The sequence below is a fragment of the Kogia breviceps genome, chromosome X, assembly GCF_026419965.1.
Source record: "Kogia breviceps isolate mKogBre1 chromosome X, mKogBre1 haplotype 1, whole genome shotgun sequence".
Lineage (NCBI taxonomy): Eukaryota > Metazoa > Chordata > Mammalia > Artiodactyla > Physeteridae > Kogia > Kogia breviceps.
This window is the reverse complement of record NC_081330.1, coordinates 19,848,612-19,860,828: the sequence shown is the minus strand read 5'-3', so window position 1 is coordinate 19,860,828 and position 12,217 is coordinate 19,848,612. Positions and strand designations below refer to the sequence as shown.

The window sequence follows — 12,217 nt, the reverse complement described above, 5'->3', positions numbered from 1 at the left end:
TTATTCTAATTCAGTCATGACTATATCCCTATGCTGAAACCTCCAGATCTTCAGATTTCCCATGATGCTTATATTTGTATGTAAACAGTTAAGACAGTCATGGGTTTTCCCTTCTGCTTTCCCCCTTAATACTATATCTGTCTCAACAGAATTTCCTACACAGATGTCCTTGTAATCCTTCGGGAAGTGAGTTTTTGGATTTAACTACAACTCCTTATGGAATAGTTAGTTATCCATATTAGACATCCTTATAGCATGAAGATACCTCTTTCCCATCCACAAGCTCTCCCTTCACATATGAGTTTGGATGGAATGTAATAGAAAGGAAATGTGGTAGAGCAATTAAATTTGTGTTTTTTAAATAGAGACTTGGTTCCTTTCTGTAGGTTTACCTGATATAAAATTTGGAGAAAATAAGCCCACTGCCTTTGTCTTCTACATGCAAGAGGGTTTTGTGTGTGTGTGTGTGTGTGGCAAAACAGTTTGAGAAATTATGTTGCTTATTGTGAACATTCACACTTGACCTTTGTTTTTAAATTATTTTTTGGTATCATGTATTAGATTCTTTGTTGGAACATGGAACGTGAATGGCCAGTCTCCAGATAGTGGGTTAGAACCTTGGCTGAACTGTGATCCGAATCCTCCTGATATCTACTGCATTGGGTAAAATACACGTCTGGAATTTCATTTTGGCTGTATGTTTGGTGTTAGTTTATGTGACATTTTGCTTTCTCCCCCCCGCCACCATTTGTAAAAACCTACTGTAGACTATATGTGAGAGTTAACTTGTGGGTCAAATTTGTGAGATCATAAAGGAACAGATACCTAAATTGGTGTAAGGAAGCATCTAATCCTCTCAAAACCCATAGAAAACTATATACGTCATAGAAACTGAGATTAGAGGTTAATTCTAACAGTGACTATTTCTAGGATATATAAGCAAAGCTCTACTGTTATCCCTTATAGAGGTTTTTTTGTTTGTGTTTTGCATAGCCTGTGCCTATACTTGTGGCAGGGAGTCTTTTGAAAAGAAAACTACTTGTCCTTACTGATCACCTGAGTCAATAGAGCAGTTCTCTAAAATTTATCTGTTCCCCAGTTTTTCATCTAATGTCTCAGAAAATGGGAACAGGAGGTAGTCAGATAATTATGGGATGTGTGTAGATCTCACATCCTCTTGTTTTCTCAGATTCCAAGAGCTGGACTTGAGCACAGAAGCCTTTTTCTACTTTGAGTCTGTGAAGGAACAAGAGTGGTCCTTGGCTGTGGAGAGGGGTTTGCATTCCAAAGCCAAGTATAAGAAAGTAAGCCGCATTTAATTATCTTTTTTAGTATACAACTAAATAGAACTCACTAGAAGTTACTCTGTTATCTATAGCTTGTTCCAAAAGAGTGGTTTAATTGAATTCTTCCCCATGTGTAATACTGGAATAGGGCAGACTAATCCTTTTCATTCCTATTTCCTAGAAAAAAAAATTCTCTAAGTTTCCCGATCTTATAGTTTCATTGCTTAGGTAGTTTTTAGGAGAAAAGAAAAATTTTATTGTTCTCATAGCAATAATTAACTCAAATGATGACACATAAGGTAAGTGATTTTTGCAATGAGAGTTTAAGATTGAAATTGTTCGCTGACACGGTCAGAACTGGATGCTTTACAGAAAAGCAGTTTGAAACATGTGGGTGCATAGGGTAAGCTTTGGAATTGGAGCAAGAACAGGAGTGTTGTGGAATTTAAATGAGCTCGAAACTTGGTTGTAAGTCAAGAATAGAGTTGACTTTAGCAAGGTGGCCCAATTTGTTGGTCTCCAGAAGGCACATGGTAGAGGCTACCAGAAGAGTTATTTTAATTATGGGGCTACCATACCAGTCCCTTTAAAAGGAGTCATTTGTCTAAGTAATTTTCATATGCGTCTTCTAACAGCTGATGTAGGTGATAAGACTCCTGAAGATGTTATTCCTCTCATATAGACTAATACACATTTCAGACATATTTCTCGTTCACAGGCTTAAAAGTAAAAAGGATTGTTATTTTATACATTTTAATTTCTTAGGAAATTGTAAATCAGAAACTAGGAAGAAGAGGCAAAAGGAACAATCTGGGATAGAGGCTTTGTCATTATTATTTGAATTTTTAATGCCGCCTACTCATGGTAGGCTAAAAAGTGATTAAAATAATGAATCTAGAGCTGAGTGTGCTCGTTGTCTCCAAAGACTTTTAACTCCTACTGGTCAGGGCCAGATTACAGCTTTCCCAGAGAAATTTTGTTTTCTCTTTATGAGGTCCCCTGGGAAATCAGAGGATTTGGATTCAGATTAGGGCATGGTTATATCTTCTTGGTGGAAAATTAGTTATGGGAATTCGATATGTGGCAAAGAGTGACATTAACATGAACCTCTTCTAATTCCCTGCAACTCGTAGGTTCAACTGGTCCGCCTTGTTGGGATGATGCTCCTGATATTTGCCAGAAAGGATCAGTGGCGATATATCCGTGATGTTGCTACAGAAACAGTTGGGACTGGAATCATGGGGAAGATGGTGAGTTACTTTGGAAATGAGCTCAATTATGATTTATGTCCATGTGAAGTTCAGGTGCTAGTTGCATCTTTGTACTAACTGTGAATGATTACTCTTGCTAACAGGGAAACAAAGGTGGGGTAGCTGTGAGATTTGTATTTCACAACACTACCTTTTGCGTTGTCAATTCCCACTTGGCTGCCCACGTGGAGGACTTTGAGAGAAGGAATCAAGATTATAAGGACATCTGCGCACGAATGAGTTTTGTGGTCCCGAATCAGACCCTCCCACAGCTGAACATCATGAAACATGAGTGAGTGGTTAAGTCTTCCTTAGCCTTTGAATAGTGGAGGTGAGAAGAGACTAAACGTGGTGAGAAACTATAGAAATGTGAAGAGTGAAGAGATTACTGTTTAGGGATTGGGGTCACAAAGAAGGGGGTGGGTTTGAGGAATAGCAGATGCATTGAGTCAGAGGAATTAGATTTGTTATCAGAGGAAAGATTAGTTCTGTTAGTGGGCATCTAGAGTAATGGTAGAGGGGGGTCTGTCAATTGACATCAGTTTTTATTATTTTTTATTATAAAATAGAAATGTTCATTGTGAATGTAATAAAAGGTAAAAGTAAAAAATCCCTCATTTCTTACCCCTGCTCTCCCAAGCCAGTCCCTCCTTCCGAAGAAAAACACTGTGGACAATTCAGTGTGTATCCTTCCAGATCTGTGCTGTCCATTATGACAGCCAGTAGCCATAGGTGGCTGTTGGGCTCTTGAAAGTAGCTAGTCCAAATTGAGATGTGCTGTGAGCATATACACTGAATTTAGTAGGGAAAAATGTAAAATATCTCAACTTTTTAAGTATTGATTACATGTTGAAATGACAAAAGTTTGCATATATTGAGTTAAATGGAATTTGTTTTTTTTTTAAAGACGGCATTGGGATGTTTTTTTGTTTTGTTTTTTTAATTTATTTTTGGCTGAGTTGGGTCTCCGTTGCTGCGCACGGGCTTTCTCTAGTTGTGGCGAGCGGGGGCTACTCTTTGTTGCGGTGCATGGGCTTCTCATTGTGGTGGCTTCTCTTGTTGCAGGGCATGGGCTGTAGGTGTGCGAGCCTCAGTAGTTGTGGCACACGGGCTTAGTTGCTCTGCAGCATGTGGGATCTTCCTGGACCAGGGCTTGAACCCATGTCCCCTTCAATGGCAGGTGGATTCTAAACCACTGCACCACCAGGGAAGCCTGGAATTTGTTGTCATATTTTCACTTGTTTCTTTTACTTTTTACATTCAGCTACTAGACAATTGAAAATTACATTTGTGATGTGTGTCCTATGTCCTCTGTTCATTTTTTAAATTAATTATTTAATTTAGTTTTATTTTTGGCTGTGTTGGGTCTTCACTGCTGCGTGTGGGCTTTCTCTGGTTGCAGCGAGCAGGGGCTACTCTTCATTGTGGTGCACGGGCTTCTCATTGTGGTGGCTTCTCTTGTTGCAGAGCACGGGCTTTAGGCACACAGGCTTCAGTAGTTGTGGCACGTGGGCTCAGTAGTTGTGGCACACAGGCTTAGTTGCTCCGCGGCATGTGGGATCTTCCCAGACAGGGATTGAACCCGAGTCCCCTCCATTGACAGGCAGATTCTTAACCACTGCGCCACCAGGGAAGTCCCTATCTCTTCTGAACAGTGCTGTTGTAGACTTTTCTCTATGCACATACAAACACACACATACTCATTATATAGAACTGTATTATCCTATTTATTGTGAATCTCTTTCCAAGCCAGTAAATATAGATCTACATCATTCTTTTTACTGGCTGTGAATCATTAAGAAAAGGGGCTGTGGAGATTTAAAGACACCAATGGATAATGTGAAAGGTTAGTGAAGGATGGGACTTAATAAGGATAGAAACAAAAATCAGTTGAGGAATGGATTGTTAGTAGAAAATGGTTAGTTGTAAGGAAATTAATACTAGTAATTGAAATTTTGAGAGGGTAATGAGATTTGGAATAGTGGTTTGAGATGCGAATTAGTAGGAAAACAAAAGATAATTTGGGGGTATTAGGATCAGTAGAGAGGGGGGTAATTGAGGAAAGAGTAGGGAAAGGTAGTGATGTTGGCCTCTTTCCATGTTGTCTCAACAATTAGGATCATATAGAATTCTGTTTCACAGTGGTAAAACAAGGTCTTGACATCAGTAATCATAAAATTGCCCCGAAATTCCATAAATTTATTTACCTGGGACCTTAAAGATTGGCAGAGAGACCCATTTGGAACTTGAGATAGCTCACAAGAGGACCCATTTTGGTGTGGGAATTGCAGGGTCTCCCCTGGGCGGCTCTCAGCACACCTGGGGGTCTGTTGCTGTGATTGGGAGCCTGAGGCTCCCGTGGCCTGCCATTCTCCTTCCTGCCTTGGACTTGGACTGCGGTTCTGGGGCAGGGGTAGACAGACTGGCTACAGCAGAAAGCTCTGGACCTACGTTTGCTCGTGGGCCCTGCCTGAGAGAGCTGTCATTCAGACCATGCAGACCCTAGTGGAGAGCCTGCAGAACATCAGGGCTCAGAGAGGCAGAAAACGTTCAGATTCTCTTCCCCTAGAGACCTGGCAAGTAGCCAGGTGAAATTTTGAAGCTAGTCCAGCAAATAAACTACATGCTTCTCTCAGGGAGTTAACTCCTTGGTCTCTGAGTCCCACACACACACCGTATTTCCCTGTCTTTGTTCCTTATGTGCGCAGTGCCCGTCCTCCTGCCTATTTTGTAATCCCTCGTCCCTCTCAGGTGTTGATAGTACTCACCCCCAAAGGATAGTTATAGCTTAAACCCCTAGTCAGATAGTGATAAATGAATGCTTATCAATAATCTCCCCATTTTCCTTCTGATTGATTTTTATGCTCATTACTGCTATTTCTGTTCATGTATTTCTTTATCCTCAGTGTTGTCATCTGGTTGGGAGATTTGAACTACAGACTTTGCATGCCTGATGCCAATGAAGTGAAGAGTCTTATTAATAAGAATGACCTTCAGAGACTCTTGAAATTGGACCAGGTAATAAAATTTTATTTTATAGGTACTTTCCTAGACAGCAGATAAAATTGTTAGGTTTATGAGTTAGACCCATGGGAGTTGCGTCTTACTCTAGAAGTAGATGGAAAGGTCTCATTGTCTGGGGAAAACACTGTGACCGGTGATGCAGTGAATACACACAAGGTTTGTAGTGCTTTTATTAAGTGCTTCGATGGGAGGAGAGGAGATAACGTTAGTGATAAAAAGTCAATATAAAATTTATTCATTAAGTCTTTATCAAGAAGGGATTTCAGAGATTTGTATAAATGAGTTGGAGAATGGGTGGGGTTAATTGGAGAATACTTCCTGGAGGAAGTGGGCCTTCAGCTATGTTGATGTGGTTTGGCAGATGGAACAGGGAAAGCTGCTCTACGATTACTTGGCAGGCTCAGCGACAGCTTGGAGGTAAAAGAGCGAGGCCCTGTGAGGGGATTGGGAGGCACAGAAGAGAAGTTTGTCTGGGAAAAATAGCACAGACTGTGGTCTAATGGGAACTGATTGAGAAGTTGGGGCTTGCTAGTTTATAGATATTAAAACCTGTGTGAGAAGCATTGATATGGTAACATTTATATAAAACGATATTGAGGAACCTAGTTTTCTGTAAATTTGCCTTGGAGTCTGGCACAGGACTTGAATTTTTACTTTAGCATATGGATACTGGCTGCTAAAAGTGAATGCTTCTTATTGAGGGAAGAAAATGTTTCAACTTGATTTGGATGTCTTTAAATCCTAACGTGAGACTTTTGACCTTCAGACATAGTCAAAGTTCCAGTGTTTTGCAGCAGAATGGTTTTTACAGTGAGCCTTTCTTGGCTGTATCTACCTTCACATTGAGGTTGGCTGGCTAACTTTGCATTTCTTCCTCTGTCCTGTTTCCAAAGGGGGTACAATTGGAATAAGTTCTGAATCTTATGTAATTCTTGTAAAATATTTGAGTGAGGGTAACTTTCAAAACGATCTATCGGCTTGGCCGAAAAGTTCGTTCGGGTTTTCCACAAGATGTTACAGAAAAACCTGAATGAACTTTCTGGCCAACCCAATATAACTATTCACTGAATTTGACTTTTGGAATTATCCAATCAAAATTTGTGTGCTTTTTTAAATTAAAAGTGTGCTCAAACTATTATATATAGGCTGGATAAACAACAAGGTCCTACTGTATAGCACAGAGAACTATATTCAGTATCCTGTGATAAGCCATAATGGAAAAGAATAGGGAAAAGAATGTATATATGTATAATTGAGTCACTTTGCTGTACAGCAGAAATTAACACAACATTGTAAATTAACTATACTTCAATAAATTAAAAAAAAAACTGTGCTAACATCAGGGAACTTATGATTATTCAGGTTTCATTTTTCCATTTTACCCTGACCACCATTAGCAGTAAAAAATTAGTGACATGCTCATATGAGCATCCTGTCTGTGGGTGAGCTTAGATGCTGTTGCAATGTCAAAATTTAATTCATAAGGCGCAGAAATTTTATGTATGTGCTCTGACAGTTGCAAAAGATACGGAACTTAGATACTTAGAAATGGCAGATCAACCCGATTATCACTTCTGTTAAGATGGTGTTACCCTGCTTATATGATACATTTTTCTATCTCTAGCTAAATATTCAGCGCACACAGAAAAAAGCTTTTGCTGACTTCATGGAAGGGGAAATCAAGTTTATCCCCACGTATAAGTATGATTCTAAAACAGACCGATGGGATTCCAGGTAAAATAACAAGAACCTCCTCATGGAATAGGTTAAGCCCTGATCTTATTTCTGTCTCTCTGAATTGATGAAGGGCTGGGAAATTTTTAGTTCTTGCCAGAAACAGATAGAAAAACCTAATGGCTCAGTACTATTACAGAAGAGGTTTCAATTTGTGTGTGCTCACAGGTGAGCTCACCTTAGGAGAGTGTAAACTGCTCTGTCAGGCTGTCGAAGTTTTACGAGCTGCCTGCAATGCATTATTTCTCTCACCTCAGCAGACTTGCTTATTAGATTTTTGCCCTTGTGATCTTACCCCTATTTCCTTACCTGTTGCCCTGTTCTGGCTCTTTTCCCAAACTCTTTTTCAACTCTTTAACTCAGGATACCAGAGGTGAAAACAAAGAGCCATGAAAGGTTCTTCCAGCACAGTGGTTCTCGATCCTGAGTTCACATTAGACTCTCTTGCCGGACTTTTAAAAATACCAGTGCCTGGGCCCAACCTCCATGACTGCTGGAGAAAGCTGAGGATCGCTGTCTAGGGGGCCCGTTGATTTCCCGATCACCCCTAGTAAAGTGCCCCTGTCAGTATGTGCCTGGTGACTGTCTTCTACCTACTATTTCTTCCTTTCCTATGGTTCCCTACCTGGCTGAGCCCAGAAGTTTGAAAGAAGAAAAGAATGCCTGGGCATAGTCAGCTTCTTTAGACTCAGAGAGCGCCAGGGTGGGGTGGGGAGGAGCCTGTCTCCCCATCCTCCGAGGGAGCTGCTCAGCAAGTGAAAAGTGACTCTGACAGATCTTGTGCACATTGCCTTGTTTTTTCCACTCACCTGACTTGAGAGTCAACTGAAGAGCTCCTGATAAGAACTTTATTTGTGTCACCGTCTGGATCAGGTGTACAGGTGTTGCTTATTTTAATAGAGTGGTGAATAGGCTTTTTCCCTCCCCTTGGTATTCTTATGGGCTGTTATTTGTTCAGACTTGCATGCTTAGGTGTTAGTTCATCTTTATTAGAAGAAGCTCAACTTATCCATAAAAGTCCAGGTTTAAAGAAATCTCTATTATTACCTATCTCCAGTGACTAAGCCCAGTCTAGGAATATAGGATTGGAGTTTTAGATTTTATTAGTTGTCTATCTGTTGTGAAGCATCATTGCAGTTGATAGAGCAAACAAAGAGGAAGTGTTCTGAATATAATCCCGTCCTTCTGAGGGTATTTTAAGAAGGTGCTATTCTGTTTTCCCCTGGGGCAACATTATTGAAGATACAATCCTAATCTTAGGAGCACCGTTTATTCATTCATTAGATAACTATTCATTGAGCACCTGCTATACATCAGATACTGTGCTAGGGGCTGAGAATGCAGTGACAAACAAGCAGACACAGTCCCTTCACAGAGCTTGCAGCATAGTAGGGAAGATAATAGTTGGAGTCGTTAGGGAAGGAGAAGCAGATAACAAGAGGGCCTAACTCAGGTCTGAACCAGTGTGGTAGGTATTCCGCTCTTGTGTGGTATGTTATTCTAATTCCTTACTTTTTTTTGCAGTGGGAAATGTCGGGTTCCAGCCTGGTGTGACCGAATTCTCTGGAGAGGAGTTAATGTTAATCAGCTTCATTACCGGAGTCACATGGAACTGAAAACCAGTGACCACAAGCCTGTTAGCGCCCTCTTCCACATTGGGGTAAACACTTGTTTGTTCATGCAGTCATTTGTGTGTTAAGTATCTATTCTTAGAGCATTATTTAGACTCAGAACAGATCAGTAATTCAGTGAGCCATAAATGTTTTCATAACCAAATAATCATTTGCAGCATTGAGAAGTTAGTGCCCTTGACCCTCCTAAATGCTGTCCATATGGCCTTTTAGTGACACAGGTGTTTCTCATGCTGCATAATGGCTGGGTAGCACCCTTCACCTCCTAAAGTCATTATACATAAAGAAGAGTCCAAAGCTAGGTTTTAAAGGATAAGTAGATCCTCATCAGATAAATAGTAAGGAGTGGAAGCACCGGGAGAGAGGTTCCAGGTAGAGGGCTGGGGACAGCAGGAACAAAGGCACAGACCGGTCAGAATACAACATAATCTGTATGTAATGTTAAGAGGCATATTGTTAGTTCAACTAACCGAGATAGTGAAGTCTTCCCATCCAGGAGCACAGGTTTTAAATTTCTCTTTAACTCTGTTGCATCCTGGGCTGGATTAATGGCCAGTTGTTTAATTTTTTGTCTCTGTTGTGAGTAAAGCTTTGTTTTCTAGCTGTGTGTTATTAGTATGCAAGTTACATCTTGGGATCTTGTTGACTTAATTTATTAAAGCTAGTACATTTAGATTATTTCTTGTAGTTTTTCCAGACCTGCAGTCATGTAATCTGGCAGAATCTATATTGGGCAGTGCTTGATAGAATGGACGTTATAGCTAGACTGCTTAAATTTGCCTCCCAGCTCAAGCACTTTCTAACTGTAACAATGGAAAATTCATGTAACATCCCTCTGCCTCAGTTTCCTCCTCTATAAAATGGGAATAACGATGGTACCTACTTAAGAGGATTAATGAGGTAAGACATTCGAAGAGCACAGTAGGGTAGATTTCTTTCCTCTGTGTGTATGTTGATTTTTTTGGCTTCTGAGATAGATTCTCACCAATATGTCTTATCCTGCTCCTGTCTAAGAGGGGAATGACTTTGGGGCATAGCCTTTATGTACAAAATTTGTTGTTCATCTTAGAATAGATTCTAAATTTTATTGAGGCAATCATGACTTGACTTTTATCCATTTTGCAATTTTAAAATAATAATAGTATGTGTTCCTCAAAAAGTAGCTAGTATGTGCCAGAGACTGTACTAGGCAATTTACACCCATCTCATTTACTCCTCACAACAGTGCTTTGAGTTAAATATTTCTCATTTAACCGATGAGCAAGTGGAGAACCAGTGAGTTTAAATAAACTTCTTTAAGAGCGTGCAGTTAGAAGGAGAGCTGAGATTCAAATCTTAAGCCTGTTTAATTCCCAAACTTATAAATGTTCTTTCTCCTACCCCCACAATGCCTGCAGAGTTCCAGAGAACTTACTGACTAGATATACCTTCAGATACTACTTTTAACCCACCTAATTTCTAGCTTGTGCTAGAAATTGTGGACTGCCCTGTTTTCTTCATTTGCATTCTCTTAATCCATTTTTAAAAGGATGTCTTTCCCCAGACACTAACCTTTTTGGTTTCATCAGCTATGCTTAGCTTTTCTGTTTGTATTTCTTTTCAGAACCTCAGAATATTTGTAATACTCCATACATATTAATTCAGAGCTCCCAGCAGGATATTTACAATTTTCCCATGCTTTCTGTGTAATTTTGTGTATCTTTAATAAAGGTCTACCTTTCTAGTTTTTAATACTTTTTAAATCACACAGGAATTAAAATGTGTTTTTTCTTTAAACTAAAAATAAAAGTAAGCAAAATTCACAGATAAGGCTGAAGGTCTTCAGTGCCTCTTCTTTCTCCCACTCCCTAGCCAGGCCAACTACCCTTATGAATTTATTTCTTTCTAGACCAGCAGCACTGTCCAATAGATTTTCTGTGATGATGGAAATGTTCTAGATCTATCCTGTCCCATCCAGTAGCTATTACCTGCAGGCAGCTATTGATCACTTGAAGTGTGACTGAGAGAACTGAACTTTCAATTTTATTTAATTTGAAGTAATTTAAATTTAAATGTCCTTATGTGGCTACTGGCTATAATATTGGATGGCACAGTTCTAGACCTTTTCTGTTTACCCATACACAATATGGTGGTATTTTGTGTGTTGGTGTGTATATATCATAAATGGTCTCATACTATATGTGTTGGTCTGCGACTTTTTCTTAATTCAGTGGTGTATCTTGGAGAGCTGTCCATGTTATTACATAAAGATCTAGCTCATTGTACATATTTCTTAATTCCTAATTTTATTGGTAATTTCCTTTTCTAAAGTGGATGTATCAAGTGGTGACATTCCGTGGTAACATTTTCCCCTTCATTATCCTTACTGTGCATTAAGGGTTATGATCATGATAACCCACTGAGAAGAGCTTTGATGTTATTGGGTAACCACCCCATACTTTGGACTCTTGGGCATGCTATGATTAGAGGCTTGAAGAACCACATTGTATTTCTTACCACCATTCACATCAGTGACTGTTAACAAAGGAACCAAGTGCTCAGGGGCCAATTAATTTCAGAAGACTTTCTGTGGGCTGGCTGAGATTAAGCTGAGATGGGGTTCCCACCCCTGCACAATGGGGTCTGTTGCACTGGTTCTTAGGCTTTGGTGGACCTCAGAATTGCCTAAAGAGCTTCAAAATGCATGGACCCTGCCCCCTGGAGATTGCGATCAGTGAGCTGAGGCATCTGTGTGTTTAAGACCTACCCCCCCCCCCAAAAAAAAAAGACATACTCAAGTTGGTCCTGTCACATATCCAGTATTTTGGAAAGGGTCTTACGCTAGAGGTCCAGATATCACCTCTACTATTAACTGTGGCAGTGAGCAACTTAGTTGATCTTTTTGTACCTTGATATTCTCAACTGTGAGAAGAATAATCCTTGCTTTGGTAGCCTCACAGGTTGTTGTGAAAATAAGATGACATATGTAAAATAGTTTTTGAAATAAAAAGTTGCAAAGGGACTTACCTGGTGGTCCAGTGGCTAAGATGCCATGCCTCCAATGCAGGGGCGCGGGTCCAATCCCTGGTCGGGGAACTAAGATCCCACATGCTGTGCGGTACGGCCAAAATAAATAAATAAAATTTTTTTTAAAGTTGCAAAATGTTGAAAAACAATTTAAAAAGTATAAAATTCCTCTTAATATAACACTGTAGTAGGCACCCTGGTGACGCTAGTGATTGCTTACTCCTAAGTTCTCTAATCATTATGGTTCAGATATGTAAAAACCTCCAGTCTTTGAGACTCAGCTTTG

The 12,217-nt window shown here is 39.9% G+C and overlaps 1 protein-coding gene across 6 annotated transcripts in view; it reads left to right on the top strand.

Moving 5' to 3' along the window:
- Positions 1-12,217, top strand: part of OCRL (OCRL inositol polyphosphate-5-phosphatase) — a 56,130-nt gene that overhangs the window by 25,151 nt on the left and 18,762 nt on the right. For all 6 annotated transcript variants that reach the window (XM_059050940.2, XM_067023083.1, XM_059050939.2 and 3 more), the window contains 7 exons: positions 562-663; positions 1,190-1,304; positions 2,420-2,536; positions 2,641-2,828; positions 5,443-5,554; positions 7,185-7,294; positions 8,819-8,954. In XM_059050940.2, the coding sequence (XP_058906923.1) occupies positions 562-663; positions 1,190-1,304; positions 2,420-2,536; positions 2,641-2,828; positions 5,443-5,554; positions 7,185-7,294; positions 8,819-8,954 (880 nt within the window). The remainder of the gene's footprint in view (positions 1-561; positions 664-1,189; positions 1,305-2,419; positions 2,537-2,640; positions 2,829-5,442; positions 5,555-7,184; positions 7,295-8,818; positions 8,955-12,217) is intronic.